This window comes from Nomia melanderi, chromosome 7, assembly GCF_051020985.1.
Source record: "Nomia melanderi isolate GNS246 chromosome 7, iyNomMela1, whole genome shotgun sequence".
In the NCBI taxonomy this organism is placed as follows: Eukaryota; Metazoa; Arthropoda; class Insecta; order Hymenoptera; family Halictidae; genus Nomia; species Nomia melanderi.
Window position 1 is genome coordinate 18,086,204 of NC_135005.1, and position 20,970 is coordinate 18,107,173.

General features: G+C 42.3%; 2 protein-coding genes across 9 annotated transcripts in view; both read left to right on the forward strand.

Moving 5' to 3' along the window:
* tty (tweety) overlaps window positions 1-15,039 on the forward strand; it is a 50,809-nt gene extending 35,770 nt beyond the window's left edge. For 6 of the 8 annotated variants that reach the window (XM_031972195.2, XM_031972199.2, XM_031972200.2 and 3 more), the window contains 7 exons: window positions 9,207-9,479; window positions 10,776-11,110; window positions 11,794-12,225; window positions 12,609-12,710; window positions 12,792-13,031; window positions 14,210-14,403; window positions 14,892-15,039. In XM_031972195.2, the coding sequence (XP_031828055.1) occupies window positions 9,207-9,479; window positions 10,776-11,110; window positions 11,794-12,225; window positions 12,609-12,710; window positions 12,792-13,031; window positions 14,210-14,381 (1,554 nt within the window). In that variant the 3' untranslated portion in view covers window positions 14,382-14,403; window positions 14,892-15,039. The remainder of the gene's footprint in view (window positions 1-9,206; window positions 9,480-10,775; window positions 11,111-11,793; window positions 12,226-12,608; window positions 12,711-12,791; window positions 13,032-14,209; window positions 14,404-14,891) is intronic. The other 2 variants (XM_076369316.1, XM_076369315.1) reach the window with 2 other exon arrangements.
* Window positions 15,040-15,130: 91 nt separating this feature from the next.
* LOC143174732 (uncharacterized) lies at window positions 15,131-20,588 on the forward strand. Its single transcript, XM_076369328.1, has one exon. It carries the CDS (start codon window positions 15,131-15,133, stop codon window positions 15,386-15,388), a length of 258 nt encoding a protein of 85 aa, XP_076225443.1. The 3' UTR covers window positions 15,389-20,588.
* Window positions 20,589-20,970: the final 382 nt, after the last annotated feature.

Consider the following 20,970-nt stretch of genomic DNA (forward strand, 5'->3'; position numbering starts at 1 on the left):
TGTTCTTGAAATTGGTAGTGCTGATGGGGTTGAAACCTTTGGATCGGAACAAATTGGAGGTAGGGACTCTGAAGTGATTGAGACGTTTGGCAGTTATATTTTCAATTATCGAAGGGTTTGTTTAATAGATCTTTGAAATTTCTTAGATGGTTATAGTATACAATATTTTCAGTTCGAACGAAGGAACATTTCTATGAAGTTATATCATTCTTCAAATTGATAGTGTTGACGTTGAAACTCTTAGATCAGCTGAACAAATTGGAGATAGGAACTCTAAAGCAATTAAGACGTTAATTATCGAAGACAAGGTTTGTCTAATAGTATTTGTAATAGTATTGTTTGTATACAATAGTTTCGATTCGAACGGAAGGGAATTTCTATTTTCTTGGTGGCATTTTGAAGATCAAGCTGTCACGTGACAAGTTCACAGCCATTGCTATCCCCGGAACAGACTTCCCTCCCTCGCCAGCTTCTTGCCCCCTACTCCACGCCCATCGTGCTTCTCGTACCTCTCGACGAGAAGCACGATCGCCTCGTGCAACGTCTTTCGTTGCAGATGTCGAGTGCACGAGAACGACTTATTGGCTACAGAGTCGAGAGACGGATCTCTCTCCCTCTCTTTCCTCCCGGCGTTGCTTTCGATTCGATTGTCGCTCGTTCCGACCCGGTATGAAGAAGGCACCTCGACGCCGGGAACCGTTGATCTTTTTCCCCTTTATTCTATGGCTGACCGCGCGAGTGGTCTTCCTCTAATTATCAATCGGGCAGGTGCACAAGTAACGAAGGGTGAAGTGTGGCATGTGCTCCTGCCAAGAACGGCCCCAGTTACCAATATTATACGATTCCCAACTTTTTCCTCGGGAAGTCGGTTTCGATTGCATCGTCGGGATTCTCTATTCCAGTGGTTTACAACCTTTATGCTACTACAATTTTAAGTAATAACTTTCTTACGAAATAAACGTTACTTCGCTGAGCTTGTACTGTCACGTTACGAATTGAAGTTCATTTATTTGTAGACATCACGGAACGAATATTAATATTTTATTAGAAACTTTGGTGGCTCTATTCTTTAATGGATATAGTAATATAGACACGTTTTAAGTAATAATTTTATTATAGAATAAACATTGCTTCATTGAATTTGTACTGTCACGTAACGATACGAAGTATACTCATTTATAAATATTATAGTATGAACAGTAACTCTATTAAAAATTCTGGCGCCTCTATCTTTTAATAGATACAACAATATAGGCACGTTTCGAATAACTTTATTACAAAATTACTACGTTACCATGTGAACTTTATTCATTTATAGATATCACGGTATGAACATTAATTCTTCGTTGAAAACAGCCTCTCAGGTTGGAAACCGCGGATCTATTCAATTGTTTGAAATATAATTCCAGATAGCGTTGCAAATGGTACGCAATCATCGAATACGAACGTGCCGATGTCGATGCTAATAGCGAATCCTCGGTTCTATCGGTATACCGATGATACCACTTCCATTTTCCCCCGGCGATCCCGCCGCGTTCATATTTCTTATTCCCGCGCTTTCAACCACTTTAAAGAGAACGACTTCCTCCGCTTTATTCTTCTTTTTACACGCTTCGTCTTTTTTCCGTCACTTACCTCACCCACCCCTTTCCGTGCGCCCCCCGCCCGCCCGTTTCAATGCCGCTTTTTTTCTGGCTGGCTCAGTCGGTAAATACACCGTCTCTCCCCCTCTTTTTATTCTGTTTAACTTTCTCCCTCTCTCTCCTAACACGCGTTACATACAGAATTTTCCCTTCTCCCCCTTTTCCGTATTCACAGTCTGTTGATCTTTATTTCTTACTCGGTTTCCACTTACGCAGTCGCTTATATTTTATCCACTCTGCTCACCTTCTCGTCAATTATAGTCGCGGCAGTTTCGAAGGAAACCCCGGGACACCGAAATCTTATGATAATCTTATGGGAATTAGAATGCGTACCGCGAAACTCTTCGCTAGGGTTCATAGAAACATGAACAATTAACCCTTCGCGGACGGAGATTCTGTAAAATATACGAAACCTTCAGAAGCTGAATTACTTGTCAGTTGCTTGATTAATGTAACAAAAGGAAACTACGTACTGATATCTTGCTGTTCGAGTAATCAAATCATTCGTCCGCAAAGGGTGAACAGGGATCCAGTATTTCCAGATTATGATTCCGCGAATTAACACTTTCCTTGCTGTACCATTTATGGTACACGGAATTCTTGTAAGGAAACATCTGTCGCGAAACATGCGTCAAAGAACAATGTCGCGAAAAAACGTGAAGAAACAGTGTTCCGAGTCCCAAGCGGCGCGATGGCGTTTCTGTTACATTGCGGAAAAGTGTCAGTCTACCGCTTCATAAATCGCGCTATTTAAGATTTGTTTTTGTCATAGAAAAGCGTCGTTCAGTTTCCAAATCAAACGGAAAGAAGCGCGATCGCTTGGCGTTCTTCGATTTTCGCGAAAACCCGCGGGTGAAATAACTCGAGCGGTTGAACGTCGCCTGTAAGTCAGCTTGGAAGGTGGAATTAAATGGCCCCGTGACTATTCGCGCGGCCCTCGTCGAACGGGAATCGGTGACGTCGAGGGTGTACGAACTGGCAGCCGGTGTGCACACATTTCTCTTGCGCCCGTCGCGGGGTAGGTACCCGGCCGAGGAAGGAGCCTCGAGAAAACGCCTGTCTGAGCACCCTCGACGCAACACGAGCCCCAGTAATTGGGTGCCCGGCTATTGTTTCTGCCGCTTGAAAATATTTCGCGACGCGGCCGTTGCGTAACGGCGTACCGTCGGCTAATTAAATCGTGAGACGCCGTTTTGTCGTATCCCTCGCCATTTGTTTCCTAACCTCCGATTCGACAATTCGTTCACGCATTTAACAGGCAATTCCTCGGGAGCGAGTAGTCACCGGCGACGGCGGAGCTCTCCGTTTATTTCCCCATTGTTCTCCCATTTTCATCGAATGCTCTCTCTCTCACTCTCTCCGCCTAACGCGTTCCGTTGCGGTGCAACGTGTATCTCTCCCGCGGTACGCTTAACAGTTTTTTCCAGCAATTACCGCGACGCTATGGAAATTCTGCTTCGCGCTGTAATTACCGACGCTGTCGCGACTAAGAAAGCAATTTCCATGCCACCTGCAAGGCGGTGCGTGCGTAAAGGGATACGGCGGAATTTGAATATATTGTAAAACGGTTTTTTCCTTGATCCCGTTGCGCGGGGACTCGCCGAGCGATGGTAACCTAGTAGACTCCGCCTGGCGGCGTTAACTTTCGCTAGTTAAGGGGATTTTCGTCGAAGGAAATCTGAGAAAAGTGGACGGGTAAATGAACCCTACGCCAGCACCCACCCCTCTCGTTCTATTTTCAGATCGGCATAACAGCCAGGTAATGTGACACGAGTTAATTACGCAGCCGTAATTTCAAGTATCGCCGTTCCATGCGGATGTTTAAGCTGATGCGTGTGTAAATGACAGCGCGTTCGAGTTTAACCGTGAAATGGATGGTTAATTAATTCCCCTCGATTTCGCGTCGGGTTTTCCGAAAAAATCGCCTTGTTCTCGATCATATTACGTTAAATAATTTCAAGCTGTCCACGTTTCGTTAATTCTTTCGTTAAAATAATACACCCACCCTTACAGTCTCCTCGTTACACGCCAGCGTTCCCGAAGCGTTGAGATTCACAGTAATTAGACGTTCGTAACGAACTAATTTATATCATGGACACTTTCGACGTGCAACTGGTGCACGGAAAAGCTCTATTCTTTCTGTGCAACGAATCATGTTTTACTGTAGCGACTGTCTATATTACAGCGCACGTCGTAAACTCCCGTAAAAGAAATATGCGGTATCGTGAAGAACACACTCGTAATCTAAGCATTTTTTTGTAACATAAAGTCTCTTTGAAATACGAAGGGACCAACGAGCAAAAAGAGTCTCCGGAACATCTGGCCGAGTGGATTGAATTCTGATTACCCTCTCGACAAGATAAGTCCCTCCCCGTTAGTAGCGCCGTGTTTAATCTGGTACGAATGTACCGGGGTTTCCCGATTAAAGCCGGTTTACAACGAACGCGCTCAGATTTCCGTTAATTCCACCGAATATTGTCCGGGGTTTCTGTCCTTTTTCTCCGCAACCACGGAAGCGAATGCGCTCGAGTGCCAAGGACGGCGGGAGGCACGACGCGTCCATTGCAAACGTCGAGAGAGATAGAAGACCGGATAAAATTACGTTCCTGGACAAATGTGGGGTAATGGGGTATACCTCTATCCACGTGCAACCACCCTCTTCCGTACGCGGATTATGAACGCTAATCGCGCATTTATTTTCCCCGTCGTTCACGCGCTCCTCGATGTTTTTAACCCCTTGCCCTATGATTTATTTTACAATTGCGTTCAACGCGTCGCGCAAGGGACGTTTCAGTCCTCCGAAAACATTCGACGAATGCATTACTGCAGAGAGAAAAAAGGTACATGCACCACAGTGTTCTCGCTTTTACTTAACACTTAGGCGACCACCTAAAAAGAACTATGACTACAACCTTCTCCATTATCTTCAATTGAACTCAGAAATCAATTCGGTTGGAAACTGTGTTTTGTAAAAACAAGAACCGCATTTGATGGACCGCAAATAATCCGACTTCAAGACTTACTAAACAACAAAAGAAAAGATAAACAGAATAAAAGGCAATACGTTGCTAAGTGAAAAGTGGAAAACGGTAGATCCGATTGCTACAAATATTTCACGCACTGTACGTTCCAGATTCCCCTAGTAGCACCGTTCTCGACGTTACAATTACTTCATTTCACTGTCTATTGTACACGGAGTGTACACTCCGGAAGATTTCCCTAGTAGCACCCTTCCCGACATTACGATTATTCCATTTTACTGTCTATTGTAGTCCCGTAACATAGATGGACGAGTAAACCCTTTGAATTCTGTAGGCTCCGATATTGCACCAGTTATGATATTAAATATTTTAATGAATCTTAAAGAAACTACCCTAAAATTATTCGATTTTCCATTTTCACTAGGCATACTATAAAGATTAGTCGCAGTTGCTGATAGATTACATAACAACCTGTAGTGCTAAGGGTTAAAATTGATGCAAAAACCTTCTGATTCCGTGGGTCCATAGCACGGGGCAGTTGAGCGCGGCGAGAACAAAAGAAGTCACGCGTTTTCTGCGCACGTAGGGCTCCGCGCCCGTATTTACTTACTCTGTCGGGCGTCCGCGAGCCTCGAAAGAGAATCCATTTGCGATTTTACACGCTACCCCGTGTGTCCCGCAAAAGTTCGAAGCCTCTACCCCTCTGTCCTCTCTTCATCTCGAGCCCTCTTCCGGATTTATTCCGGAGCTTGCGTCGCAGTAGGTGCAACGACCGTCTTTCCCGCGTGTTCCGTAAACAGTGAATGCCTGTCTAGACACGATTCGAGTTCTCAAGTTTCGGCCACTTCTTAACCTCTCGAGAACTGAATTTTTCTTTAATGAAAACCCTACACTCTCTGAACCTTGTCCTTGCCTTCCACATACACCGCGCGCGTTCGTTCCAGCCGCGTCTGCGATCCTTCAGGCGTGGAATCCGTCGTCGTCCAACAGACGATGATACGTAACAAATATTTTTCTCAACAACTCGAATCTCTACGAACACAATTCTGTATCTGCGCAATTATCTATCAGATCGTACATAGTACCTTTAACCCTTTGCACTCGGGAGGTGACTCTCGCCATTTGATTCTCGACGCGTGAAACTATAAAATCTATTTAACGTTGAACTTCGTATAATGCCTCGATGCGTGAAATATTGGAAGAACAGCTTTATTCCTCGATGTACTTGATTCTCTTCGAGTTAGTTTCAAAGAATCGTCTTCATCTTGTCGAAAAATGTGAAATATTTCTAGCGAGAGACTTCCGAGTACAAAGGGTTAATACTATACTTCGTATTTGCATAAATTTGTGGAATATTGAAAGAAGTTTCCTTTCCCACTGCGCACTCTCGACATTTCTCTTTAGTTTCAAAGAATCGTGTTCATCTTGTCAAAAAATAAATATTTCTAGAAACTTCCGAGCGCGAAGGGTGAAATTCGTGAATATCTTTGTTCACGTAGCTTCCACGACCTTTGTTTATGAACTGTATTCATAGACACTTGTTTCGTGAAGTTTTTCTCCAAGACTAGGCGGATGTTCAGCAAAGAAAGATAAATCTAAGAACGCTTGCGTTTTTCCTTCGACTTCTCGCCTGTCGGCGAAGTTTTCGATGATAGGGTGGAACGGATATATTTCCTGTCGGTGATCGTACTTCGCGGTGACACGCGCCGAACATTTCGCGCGGAACGACAGGCGCAAGAATGAATATTAGATATCGAAAAGCCGCGGTATCGAGCGGCGCGTCGCCGTTACTCGAAGTTTCAGGCGCCGCGATTACAAAAGAACTTCTATCGATGCGGCGTAAATAATGAACACAATGTGAACACACTCTCTCGGGTCGATTCATCGAGTTTCACGGGGCAGCACGCGATCCGCCGGTGGTTGACCCCGTGACATGCGACATACAGGCTTTTGAGTATCGCCACGGAAAAATCAAATTTTCCGTGCCGCCAAGGGGTGACCCGCGAAGTCCTTCTGACCTGAACGCGAGGTTCGTTTCGCGAAACGGAATTCAGAATTTCGGTTGCATCCGAAATCCACCGCACTCCTATGAGATGCAAATTTCACGGAGAGATAACTACGGATTAGTGTAATCGCACAGCACTAATGACTATCCCGTATTTCGCTGACGCTGATAAATAAACTTTCTAAATCGAATTTTCCACTTCAACACGTTCGCTAAAATTTCACATATTTGCGACGGCCGTGATCTTACATTTTACATAATGAAAATGAAGTGAATCCTATAGATATTGTTATTAGAAATGATAAACTATATTATACTTAGGAACTCTCGTTTTAGTTTCATTTTTCTAATGCTTTGTTTAGATTTATTGGATTGAAGAAAATATAATTAAGCGTGTTGAGCGCCATGTCAGTCACCGATGATCGACGCTTCTTAATGACTAGAAAACAATCGTAACATACAAGATAACCAAGATGAAATGAGAAAATTTAATAACTAAGTTGATAACAGTGTAATGCAAACGTTGTAAATTAATGAAAAGAAGAACTCTACGAAGAAACGCTTAAGATTTTCGTGGCGCTAAACGCGTTAAAGACAAACGATGAAAGAGACGAGAAAACACACGGCTAACTGGCAGTTAAACATTGTGTCAACGTGATTTCACTCGGAGCCTGAACTTATTTCTTCCTGTAAGATTCTCGGTCCGCGCCCTCGGGACTCGAGATTCTAGAGACCTGGGGAATATACTGGGAAACGATATTGTCCGGTTACTTATGATCAAGTTTATCGAGTTTCGAGTACCTAGTTTACCCGGCGTGTTCCTGCCCACTTCGTTTTAATCCCGGACCCCGGAGCTCTCTCGCAAACTTTGCTTGCTTTAGAAAGGCAAATCAACTCCAGAATATCGTATTGATCAGATCCGTCCGAGTTGGTAATAATCACTTCGACGAAAGAGGATCTAAAGTTTTTCCTTGCGAAAGCCCGCGCAGTTGCGACAATGCATAAAACATTTGCCAATGTTCGAATATAATAATTAATTCTCCTAACTGTAGGTTGCTATTTTCTTAAATATTCAAACCTCCAAATCCTTGAGTAATCTTAACCTTGAGAAATTTTTCAGTGGTACTATTGAAATCTCTATCAACTTACAATTCAGTTTCTCTGTCGCTAAATCAATTTCCACAGTAATTTCTCCGAGAAATCTGTTATCTTTGCAGCAACTGTAAAAAGTAGGAATCAGGAATGGCAGTTCTAGTGTGAACACTAGGTTTACGTTTAGATCTAGGAAATCGAATGTTTAAAAATATACTATTATCATAATCACGTAATTGAATCACTCGAAATCGAAACATTCACCAAGCTTATAAAATTCAATACGACTAAAATTGTCACATTCCATGAATCTAGTGTTAACCCGACCCAAAGATTCACCAGATAATCCTTATAAAATTCAATTCGAGTAAAATTGGCTCGTAAAAATCTAGTGTTAAACATCGAAACCCTCGTTTCTACCGTTCGGAGTTTTTGCGACCGCGACAGGTGTTCTAGCACTTTCGAACGAGACTATACGCGTCTCGGTTACAGATGCTGTAATGGTATCTCCCCTTTAATGACCTTGACTGATCTGCACTTTGACGTCAGCCTCGGATACCGAGTTCCACGTTCCGCGATGCAATTAAAAGGAACAAGAATACATATATATATATATATATATATATATATATATACATATCGGCGGCGATGTTCAGGGTAGCAATCCATTACAAGATGGTAATGTTATCTGAAGGCTGCAGCGCGAACGATCATTAACATTCATTGTTCCTGGCAGCGTAACACATGCAACCAGTTTTATGACTCACCTGGTATCCGCGATAATTGTCTCACTCCTCGTGACACGTATTCAATAACACCTAGGCCATCCTTGCCGCATGTTAATCGAGTCGGCGAGGTAAAAAGGATCAACGAGAGTCGATCCGTAGACTCTCGAGACTCACGGGCCAATAATAAATTCCAATCGGGCCCCGTGCACCGTGGTCCAATTAGTCGGATCCTGTGGCCGACAACCGGCGCGCGATTCGGTTCAACGTTCAGATTATCGACCGTCGGTTAATAACTGCGTATCAATCGATGGTACTCGTCTGTTCCGTTCGGGAAACCCCCCTAGTTCCTTCCACGTTTCTCGTCTGTCCGTCCGTTTGTCTGTCCCGCCGTTCGTCGGCGCCTAGGGAATTTTCGAACGCGCGAAGCCTCGGCTTAATCTTAATTAACGGTACCCGGTGTCAGAGGACGCCGCCGGCCTGAGCATTAATTAAAAAGTCCCAGGCTCATTAGCGATCAGAGAAATTTCGAAAAAGGAAATCCACCGACGGTTTTCAGATCTAATTAAGACGCGGTGGGTGCGCGCACGGGAGAAAGAGAGATAGATAGAGAGATAGCGAGAGAGAGAGAAGTGTACGGAACTGAGAACTCGTAGATAGTAACGCGCGCGCGCGCGTGCTCCACCTGACGCGTTTTAATTACAAAACAAGAAGACGGGGATCTGCGTCGATAACTAACGTTTAACTTTTAAATCGACAGAGCCTCGGGATACTTGGGAGTATACCCGCAGCCTGGTTAATCCTGACGTTGCTGGTGTTGCTGGTATACTTGGTAACGAGATGCTGCGACCGGAAGCCGCGCCCCAGGAGGTCGATAACCCTGCTGAAGTGTTCGCTGGCCATCCTGGCGTTGCTCTGCAGCGGTGCCGTTGCCGTCGGCCTCTATGGCAACGACGACGTTCACAACGGTCTGGTGCAGTTGGTCGCCGCCGCGAAGAACGTCGACGGTATCCTTATGGGTGTACGGAATCAGGTTGGTACCACTGTTCGAAGGACATTCCTTTTATTCCTTTCAACCTTACGATGACGATGTAAACAGTTTGATTATTGTCAATTGCGTTGTACTAAGTCAACAATAATAAAACAGTCCTCATTATAGGGTGCAAATGTTCACGTATTCATCCTAGGCACCATAGGGATATTTTAGAGCAGAGTTTCTTAACCCTTAGCACTCCAGATGGTTTTGTAATCTATCGACAACTGCAACTAATTTTTATAGTATCCCTAGCGAAAATGAAAAATGCTATAACATTTCTTAGATCCTTTTTTTCCTTCTTAGTAGAAAATTTGGATGTGTGAAAAATTTAATAATTATAGGGTAGTTTGTGTAGTAATTTAGGGTAGTTAATATTGGAGCCTACAGAGTTCAAAGGGTTAATATAAGATTATTTGAATGTTAAGGGTCTCGAATGTTACCTTGGACCAAAGGTCCTACATTAACGGTAGAAGTTAGATCATTCGGTTCTCACCCTCCTTGCTTAGATCCCCAAATTTCGAGAAAGGGGCAGCGTCGTATGTTATCTACCTCGAAAAAGTTATTAAGAAGTTAGTCGCGTGACCATTCAAACCGTTACTTCCACCGAAACGTGGAGCACTTTTGCCGCGAGTCAGCAAAAGACTTCTCCCGGCAGAAACGGAAGTCCTTGATATAGCAATATCGTCTATAAAATGGCGGGGCTTCCGTCCCGAGCTCATCAAATATCGAGTTAATCCCTTCGCGCGATCTTCGGCGCACCGCTGAGCCGGCCGGATAAAATCTTTAATTTAAAAAAACCCGAAACTCGCCGGATGACGGGAAATCGGATTATTTATCTGCGCCGCGTATCTCGGCCTCCTCTCCTTCGGGCGGGCAGCTTCCCTTACGGTTGTCCGCGCCATTCTTGACCCAAATTAACGAGCGCGAGCCAAGGCGGCCGCATTTAAACGCGGCGAAAAAAGTGGAGCGCAAACTAATTACGAGAAGGTTGCGGGTCTACTCTCCGTGATTAAAGTACGGACGCGTACCGCCGACGCCGAATGGACGGACGGACGACGAAATGCCGCGAAGAAAATTGACGCGGACGCACGCTGCTGAACGAACCGCGGCGCGGGCAACGCGGGACATCGAGATACAAAGGATGTTGTATCTCGCTGAAAGTTTTGTATGTTTCGAAGAATCTTCGTCTGCAAAGGGTTAATCGCATTAACTACTCTGCTCTATCTGCAAACCATCCGCTGATTTATCTACACGCTTCATCCACTGTTCTCATGTTATTCAATTTTGTTAAAGACGGACACCATAGAGACGACGTTGAAGAAGAAAATCCAACCAGGCCTGGTTGCCCTGGGGGACGAGTTCGACGGTCCAGCGGGCAACATGACCGCGCTGAGTCTGCTGTTGGTCGCTCTAAATAACATGAAGGAGAACACAAGCATCGCCGTGAACCGTAGCTTCGAGATACGGAAACCGCTGAGCGGGATCAGTCTCGCTGGTGCCATCGAGATGGGGGAGAAGATCGAACAGTTCAGGTGGCCCATAACCATGACCGTCCTCAGCGCGCTTCTGGTTCTCTGCGTGGTGCTGGTCGTCGGTGTCGCGAGACATTCCAGATGCATTCTCATAACGTACGTGTCGACAGAAAAAACCATGCGAAAAGAGATCCATCTGGATCCAACTAGCTCTCGCTTGGATCGCTTCTTCTTGGTCGGGCGAAGTCTGTTATTCTAACAGTTATTTCTGCCATCTGTTCGAGTACCTATACTCGCGGGGTACTCGTGAACCATGAAAAACGCGGTTAACCCCTTGCCTTGCAGTGTCGTGTCAGAGGCGAAGATTTCTAATATGGTTTAACGAATGTCGTTGAGTTCAATTGAAATGAAACATTCTTGTTAGCAAAATGTATGGTTTATGCTAGTTCTTTTACTAGTGTATTAATGATAATTAGTTCTAATGCACCTATGGAATTCGTAAGACAAGTGGTTGACATTTCATTTGAATTTTAACGGTTTTACTAATTAACCCTTTGCACTTAGTTTCTCACTAGAAATATATTTGACGAGGCGAAGTTGATATTTCTTGAAACTATCTCACAAGTTCATTGAAAGCTATTTTATTCCAATATCTCACGTATCAAGGCATTGTGCAAAGTTGAACATTAAATATCATATTTCACAATTTCTCCGTGTCAATTCGAGTCAAATCAAGAGTCACCTCCCGAGTGCAAAGGGTTAAAATCGAAAAGCGTACCAGGAGTTTTGCTAGAATATCGTTGAAATAAAAGTAACTGGAGTTGAACGTTGTTTTCCAGATTTTCTGTGTTCGGCCTGTTCGCTGTGATAGTATCATGGCTGATGGCCTCGTTGTACCTGGCGACATCGGTGGCCCTCGGTGATCTGTGCGTGTCGCCGGACGGCTACCTAACCAGGGCAGTACCGTCGACGCTCGCCTCGGAGGTGCTCTCCTACTACACGCACTGCGAGAACACGCGCAGCAATCCGTTCACGCAGAGACTGCAGGACGGCCAGAGCACGGTGAAGAACATGACGCAGAACTTGCTGACAATATCAAGGCTGGCGTTGCAGCTGTTCAAAGACCAGAAGATGCAACCGAAGCTCACTAGCTTGACAAACCACGTGAGCTCCGTCGACAGACTGATATCTGGCCTGGCCACGTTGCTCGATTGCAAACCACTCCATAAGCAGTATGTTCACGCTGCTAAGAGCTTATGCCATTTGGGCTTGTAAGTGGATCTCTAAGTTTTCTTGGTTCTTAGCTTGTTACGGAGTCAGTGGCGGAGGGGGATAAAAAAAAAGGAATTGCGGCGGGGTAAACGTGCACGCGTAAAGAGGAAATGAGTACATAAATAGAGAGAGAGAGGGAGAGAATAATATCCATTTCGTTTTAACGACTGCTATCAAACACCATATATTCTCATGTGCCAGAGCCTATCTGTGCCATGTCCTTGTATGTGTTTTATAGCTTTGGTATGAATATCTGATTTAGTAGAAGTCGTCCAGTTTATAACGTACGTCCGCTGTATTGTCTTTCATCTGGAGCGACTCTAAATTATGTATAATCAGTTGATAAAAACTCTCCACGCTAATGAATAATGAAATTCCCCAGGTATGGATTGACTTTCATGTTATTAGCGAGCCTAGCCGCCGGCCTTTTCTTCACTGTGTTAGTCTGGGTGGACTCTCACACCTGGATCTACATACGGAAGCGGTGAGTGTGCACGCGTGTGGCTCGTACGGAGACGTTGTCATTTCTGTTGGTGCGGTATAATTGATGACGAGTTTGTTCTAGAAGAGATTACCACCAAGTGGACGAGCAGGACCCGTACCTACCACCGTCGGCAGCCTCGCAGGCGATAGCAGCGCGGACCCTTCGAGGCCAAGGGTCGTACCCGCCTACAGCCCCTTCTCTTTATCCGAATGCTCATGGCACTCAAAATACCATTAAGCAGCCTCTCTTGCTAACGCCGCCCCCGCCGTCCTACGCTACTGCGACTGCTCGAGCACGTCAGCTGCACGAGAGCATGTTAAAGTTTGTGCATGAGTTTTTATTCTGTTTTATTTCTTAGCTACCTTTAATCTTTGTCGCAGGGGACATTCAACGGAAACTTGAGAATAGCTGGTAGTGTGTCTTAGTTGAGTACGGTTGTCAATGAAAACCTGGAAGGTAGTAGTATATACTGATAGTGAGTTTGAATTTCTGAAAGCAGTCGTTGCGATAAAGATTAAACGTTACAGAGAGCAGTGTGAACTGTGAGATTTACTTGAATTAATATCGTAGTACCAGTGCAAAGGGATACAATTTTATAGAAACATCTTGCGAGTGATTTCCAGTTTGTCGTTCTCTTTGCAGAAGTAATTTGTTGCGATCTCGTGGCAGCATTGAATGAGCCGCTAGGATAATACAAGAAAAATTGTCCCTTTTTCGTAATTACCAATGAATTGAAGACTTGATGTGAGGTACAGAAATATTCTAATTCAATTTCATTGAGCAGAACTCGTGAGACTTACGATTGCCATTGGATTTTTAACGAGACGTGTGTAACGTTGTTACATCAAATCTTTATCTAACCGTTCGCTTAATAGACAATGTACGTTTTTAATTAACAGTTATGAGATGCGTTAATTTACCGTTATTATTATTAACAGTGTGTTTGACGGATTCAGTTATAGTTTACAATGTGACTTTTCAATGTCTTAGGTATTGTCAGGACATGAATGTCGCTTTAATTGTGTACGCTGTCCCCAATGAGGGCAACATAACATGCAACAGTACAGTTATTGATCGTCAACCGCAAAGGAATTGTCAGTTAACAATTACGATCGGATCACAAGTTTCCAATACCGGATAGACTCAGAACAATAACTGTACAATTAATAATTTCGTTTAAATGTTTATATCGCTAATTGTCAGACTATTCACTAAATTCTTCTAGAAACCTTTTTAAAAAAAAAGAATTATTCTATATTCGTGTGATCGGTGTTTAAAGAGGATTATTTAATCTTCTAATCAGGGCGTTAGAGAGATAGTACGCTGCTGTGCGTGTTTGCGTTTTTCTTTTTCAATAGCGTTCGTGCCTATTTCTGTCTATAGATTGTTCTATGATAAACGAATGTTGACGAATAGGAGATATACATTAGATATCAGAGAGAACCGTCCGAGAGAAAGATAATGCTGCAACTTTGTTCGTTTCGGCTTCCCATTTACAGAGGTGGGGGTGTTAACGGGAGCGGAGGAGGCGGGGATCACAAATCGTCTCAGCATAATCAGCAGTCGACAGGTGGACGAGCTGAGCACCGTTCTGGACTCGGAGATCAACCTGGCCAGTACGCGACTCTGAGCAAACAGTGCAAAACACTAGAATCCAGTGATTTTTACTGAGGGCACGCCCCCGCAGGGCCCGGTAATAACAATTCATTCAACGATAAACCCAATGAACAACCCTTTACATAATACCTTCTAACGTGACGCAGAAGACATTTTCTAAAATCAACTAGTCAAGAAATCACGCATAGACTGTGGAAGGAATCTATTTTCTCTCAATATTTCACACATTATTGCATTATACAAAGTGTAATATTAACCCTTTGCACTAGGAAGTTTCTCTCTAGAAATATTTCATATTTCTTGACAAGATAAAGACATTCTTTGTAACTAACTCTAAGGGAAATCACAAGTACATTGAACAAAGCTATTCCAATATTTCATTAAACATCAGATGTTAGTTTTACTGCGAATCAACTGTTGACTGAGAGTCATCTCCCAAGTGCAAAGGGTTAAATATGAAACTTTACAATTTCACTGTGTCAAATGAATTGGCGACTGAGAGGCGTCTCCGGAGCGCAAAGGGGTAACATTCCCAACAGATCTAACGATGATTCTCGATTGCAGGTAGAGAACCACCTTGGACACCGAGCGTGGCGTCTTTCACCGGAACCCTGTCTCACAATTCGCATGGACCCGCGCATCTGGCCACGTTCCAAGACTCCCGGAAGACGCAAACATTGGATCCGAAGAATCTGGCGAACCTGAAGAGGGGCCCGACGCCAGCTTGGAATCAGAATCGTCCGTTGCCGCCAAACCCCAGCAACCAGCCGACCTGGGAGTTCGAGTCGCGCTCCCAGACCAACATGAATCAATTTAGGTCGCTGGTGCGCAACAAAGCGCCGAACATTCGCATCCAGGATCAAATGCAAGACCAGGTGCGGACATTGGACAGGAATTTCACGAGGAACCAATTTAACGGCGCCGCGCAGGGCAGCGCCGTGCCTAACATGTACGGAACGTACAATCGGGCGCAATCCAGGCAGGATAATAAGACGACAGTGGCGACGTTGAGCCAAGTACAGGGCAGCGATCCTAATCTGTACGCCGTCACAGAACTGTAATCACGATACATCTAAATCGTGTAAACTGCCATCTTGTAATTAAGGTCCATGAAGTTTCTGTTTCCAGCTCTTCGCGAGATCGGTCGTAGGCTATTATTTTCTTGATCGGACTGTATAATTTTATTTTACCGACTCATTAACTCGCACACGCCTTTAAGGTAACATGAAATTACCAAAGGGAGGCTAACTTTTCAGCCGCGCGAGAGACGTTTATGCAACGAATTTAAGATTAGAATCGTTTTATTCGTTGCTTCTCGTGTAATGGGAAAAACATTTCGCTTTGAATCGAATAGAAAATTATAATCTGAAGGTCGAACGGCAACTGGGTCAGTTCGGCGTGAGTTTAAACGGAATCCTTTTTATTTCAGTGATCGTTAATTATCGATCGATCAACCCAATTTGTTTTCTTAGCTGATACAGCATTATTCGCTGAGTGTTAAACGATCTCAAGGATCCGCGCCACGACGTCACCTTTTTCGAGGAACTTTATTGAACGCCGCGTGTCACAACCTTTTTAACGATTTACGTGCGTATCTTTGAATATGCATTTTCGTTTTATAACGTGTACCCGGGAAAGCTCAATTATCGTTTGGTAAACTTTTTGATATGGTGAAATTTATACAATACGTTTAAACCGTAAGTTTTCGGGAAATCGGGAGTTTTATACGATTCGGGGGGAATCGAACAAATTTATACATCCGCAGTTTTTTTAGAGAAATCTTCGGGGAACGTGCGGGGAAATACGTACGTCGGTACGACGTCTCAACTTTTATAGAAAGTCCGCGAGTTGGGAATATCTCTCTCTCGACTAATTTCCCAAATCAAAAAACTGGGGGATCAGTTGCTTTTTGGCAACGTTTTTCAAATTTCAACGGATACGCTAACGAATGTAGCGACAAGATCGAGGTCCGCGGTGAATGTGAGAGCAACAAATGGGGGCGAGAAAGATAACTTGGAACGGAGGAGTTTCCGGTGGGGGATTTTACGTTGTAAAAATTCACGTGAAGATGGAAACGCAGACGTGTCAGAAGTGAGCAGGAATTCATTAGTTATGGATAACTGACGTACATTTAGATTAATAATATCGTATGGGGATTTTCTGCGCAAAACACCGAGGGGGGAATAGAAAAACTCGAGCGTTCCCCCTCGGCATCGTTCACGTGAATCTTTAATATCGAGAGAAAGAATAAGGGTGATTGACTTTGAAGAGGAGGGTCTTGTATATCCGAGATTTTGTACTTGTATATCGTGTACAGTGATTATATCATTTTATGTTAGCCTATATTCTGTAAATGATCGTTGCTTCTCGACTAAGAGGCACACGAGCAAAAAATGGAACACGCGAAACGCTGGATATAATTAGGGAGGAGGATTTCATCGTCGTTGTATTTATTGCTTGTTAGTTTTTCATTTTTGAAAACTACAAACACGAGGATGCACAAGGTCTAGAGTCTAGCTTGCCTATTGAGTGTATAACTCGCCATGTTTTCGAAACTATTCCCATGAAGGATCTCCTGTCACACACACACACACACACACACTAGGTAGAATAATTTCCGGTTCTTAGCGTTTTATGTTGGTGCCAACGGAATCAACGTTTCTGCGAAGTATCGGCTTCTTAGCTCGTACAGGTTTCAAACGATTGAACGTTAAAGTACCGACTTTAACGTCGCCTAAATGGGCTACACAACGGCAGACCACCGTTTTCTCTAACCGTCGGTCGGGAGGTCACAAACTTAGCGAGGTAAACATTGAAACCGTTTTTACCTTTTATGAGCCATTCTTAATGAGCGCCGCGATGGTTCGTCAACGGTCGATTTAGAATTGTTAAATAATTAACGTCTCATGGCCTACTATTTTCTCTTCTGTTAGTACTCTAAGCTTGTTAATATTTGTACTTTGTCATACGAACTTCATTCCTATACACCGTTCACTTCGGTTCAGTTTTATATCGAACGATATTGTTATACTGCTCTGTAGGAGGTTCAATTTTTCATCGATATTTACACGAACACGAGACCACGCGAATATGCAGAGAGAGAGAGAGAGAGTGAGAGTGATACGTAATAATCATAGACTAGAGATGGGAAAAATTACCTTCGAATGATTGATGATATATATTTCTTTAATATCCGTTTATTCGTTCAAAGTATGTGAAATATTACTTTAGTTTCGAATTAATATTTGTACGTTTGTTTCCGTCATGGCAAACGAGTTTCTTCGTTGTACGAATATAATGATTTTGTACGGAACTCAACAATTTTGCCCATCTCTGTCGCGAACACGGTTTTTTATATCCTTTTTACACTCTTGTCGAGTAAATAATATCGCGCGAACGTGATTTCTCATTGATTTGTCTGTACGAAACGTTTGAGTACATACACTTTACATGTCTCTGCGAGGAATATACTTGATATATAAATATATTATACATATAAGAAGTTACCGCACGAAAACACAGAACGAATGATATATATATATAAATAGATGTATATTTATCAGCGTTAATATTTAAATTTAGAGGCGTCGAGCGTCCGAGGATTTTTACAAAAATGAAAAAGTACTCCGACATAACGATGGCAAAACAATAATTATTAGCAACCGTTCGTGAACTGAAAGATTTAAAAGATCGTAAATTATATAGGTAATAAACGACTTCGCCGACATTCTGGCAAGCATACGTTTTAAGTACAAAACACGGTGAAAACGCAAGAGTCGTGTATGTCACGTTCTTATTGTTTCTGTTTTTAATGTCGATCTTGGCTATCAGCAGCGAACCAGTTTATAGAATATTTTCCTTTTCTTTTCTTTTCTTGGGAGAACATATTAGTAGGATTTATATTCCCTTGAAGCGTACCGTCGATGAGAATACTGTTACTTTTTTCTGAAAATATTCGAACGTTTGTATTATTATCGGTCAGAGAGACAGGAAATTCTTGAAATTCTAATTTGCTGTTCATTGCTGTGAAAAGTAACATCAAAACATCTGAGATCCTTTCCGAAGGCGTTAACATTAAAATGGCTCATACAGTTGTATCATTGTACAATGGTATTCTTATCGGTAAGAAGGCAAAGAAGTTCTCTCAAAGCCCAGAGTGTTGTATCCAAGAGAAAGTGGAAACAAAAGAAGATTGAATTATTTGCGGAGCGCAAAGTCTTCCTTTACGACCTGTCGAAGGCCCAACAATCATTCAATGAAGATATTTGCAACGAAAGCGGCGGACGACTTTATATTCCGCATCCTATTCAGTGAGCCTGTAAATAAAAATAAAGAGAGAGAGAGAGAGAGAGAAAGAGAGCATGTAAGAAGTATGTTGTCAGAGAAAGAGAGACAGAGAGAAAGAGACAAGCGAGTAAATGCGCGAGAGGCAGGATTATTAAGTGTGATATATCAAACTTTCAATTTAGATGTTACAAATTTCATTAAGATACGAATATCGTTCTCTTCTACCGTTTCTTTTTCACCATTTCTTAACTGATGTTTGATAAGACAGAAAGAACGGAGGAAAAAATCGCAGGCAAGAAGACAGTCATGCTCTTCATTGGTCAAACGAATCACAATTACCGCGAATGGGAATAACAAACGCGTTTAACCTGTTAACCGGGTGATTTTTAGTACTTCAATAATTACGTAGATCCAAGATGAATTAGAGCAATTAATCTGCAAATAATTAATCGTCATGTAATTGACACGTTGACTGCCACGAGAATTCCATATGTATTAAAAATAATTATTCTATAAAAGATATAATAAATATATCTAGCTGTTACTATTTTTATTCGACATCGGTTTTCTTATTGTAATTGCATTTAACACGTTCGCAGACAAATTGCAATGAGCTGCGAAAATAGAAAAATGCAAATTCATTTCTCCAAGAGTTGCGTGACAATTTCAAAAAATCAATGTTATGGCATCCAAGTCATTTGTTAAGAAATTTTGAAGCTCGGTCACCGGTGACCATGGCAGTCAACGTGTCAATGGTGTCGCAGATACTAAGTACAATTCAATTGAAAAATATTCGGCTATACAAATGAATCAAGGGGGGAAAAATTAATAGAGATACAGATAAGCTAATCCCAATGATCCCCGGTTAACGGGTGAAAAATTGTTCACATGTGTGAAATATACATGGGAGACTGTTCGCGAAAGGGAACGGGAACTTTCGATTCTAGGTGTGATTATAGGCGTGAACGTTTGATCCGAACTTGTACATAGTTGTAATATTTATTATAAAAGGAAGAAAAATTAATAAGTGCGGTCATAGCGCATAATAGAATAGCGGAAACACTTAGTTCTAGCCGTTAATCGAATTAATTGTAATTCGTAAGACTCGATTTTGGAATCGCCATTGGGACAGAAACGAGTGGGAAGGGGGCGGGGACGAAGGATTCGAACGTTGTTACCTTTCAGCTGATCGAAAGAGGAGAAACATCCTAGTCAGTAACTAACGAAGCTTTTTCTTGTATCTTTTTTTTTTTCTTCGTACACGTTCGACTTTGTCCAAGCGTAATTACGAGGGGAGAAGATCTCTTGCCAAATTTCTTTTTCGACGCGGCTCAATTTCCCTTCTTTTCTTTTCTTTTTTGGTTTTTCTGTTCTTCCTTTCGATAGCTCTTGTTTTCCAACGTAGAGGAAGAAATTCACGATTTTTCTCCGATAATTGTACTGCGACTCTATTGCTAATTATCAGCGGTAAAATTAAAGACAGAGAGGAGTGTAAAGAAATTGATTTCATTCATTCGACGCTCTTCTTACCCGAGAATCAGTTTTCTTTTAGATATCTTTCAGGATTGAAAAAGATATTCAATGCTACTCCTAATAAAGAAGAATTATCGTACTTGTACATTTTAACATCCAAACTGTTAACCGATTAGCTCAAAGTATCTTCCGAGTGGTTGAGCGATAACTCAATCTACCTGAACACTTAAGGTATGTATCCTGGATATAAAAATAAAAAGAGGAAATCAAAAGTGTTTGATTTGAAGAGTTCGAATCTCGTAGGTTCATTGTTGGGACGCTATAAAATAAAAGAAATTTATAAAATCGAATCATGAGAAGTGCTCGAGAACATGTTCTTTAGAGCTATGAGAAGTACATTCGTCATTTGTCATTTTAATTTTCATACAAAGAATTAAAGATGTATCAACGAAAAATAAACTACCAGCTTACACATGAATCATTTTATTCGATTGTAATACTTTATTACAACAATTTGGTACATAAATATACATACAGCTTAATTTCTTTTTTCACTTAATTGTATTTGTCAACAATTTATTGATTACTATAGTAATGCGAACATTGTATCAGTGTCGTTTAAATTTGATGGAAGTAGAGTTCCATGTACGTTACATATTTATTAAATAGCAACAATTTTTGCCGTTCGAATGTAGATCTAACAATGGGACTCCAAGTTGATGACCTAAATGATCTACAGTGATCTTTGCAAAGTGTCTCTTTGGTTAGTTGTTACTTCAACTTCCGAACACTGTTGTTGTTCATTCGACATTTATCAATGGAATTTTTCTCAGAGAAATGCTGTTTAGAATCAATTGAACGCTTCTAAAAATATGCTCGACGC

Coding starts and splice junctions, on each gene's coding strand:
- LOC143174732 (XM_076369328.1), top strand. CDS start 15,131: ATGAATCAATTTAGGTCGCTGGTGCGCAACAAAGCGCCGAACATTCGC.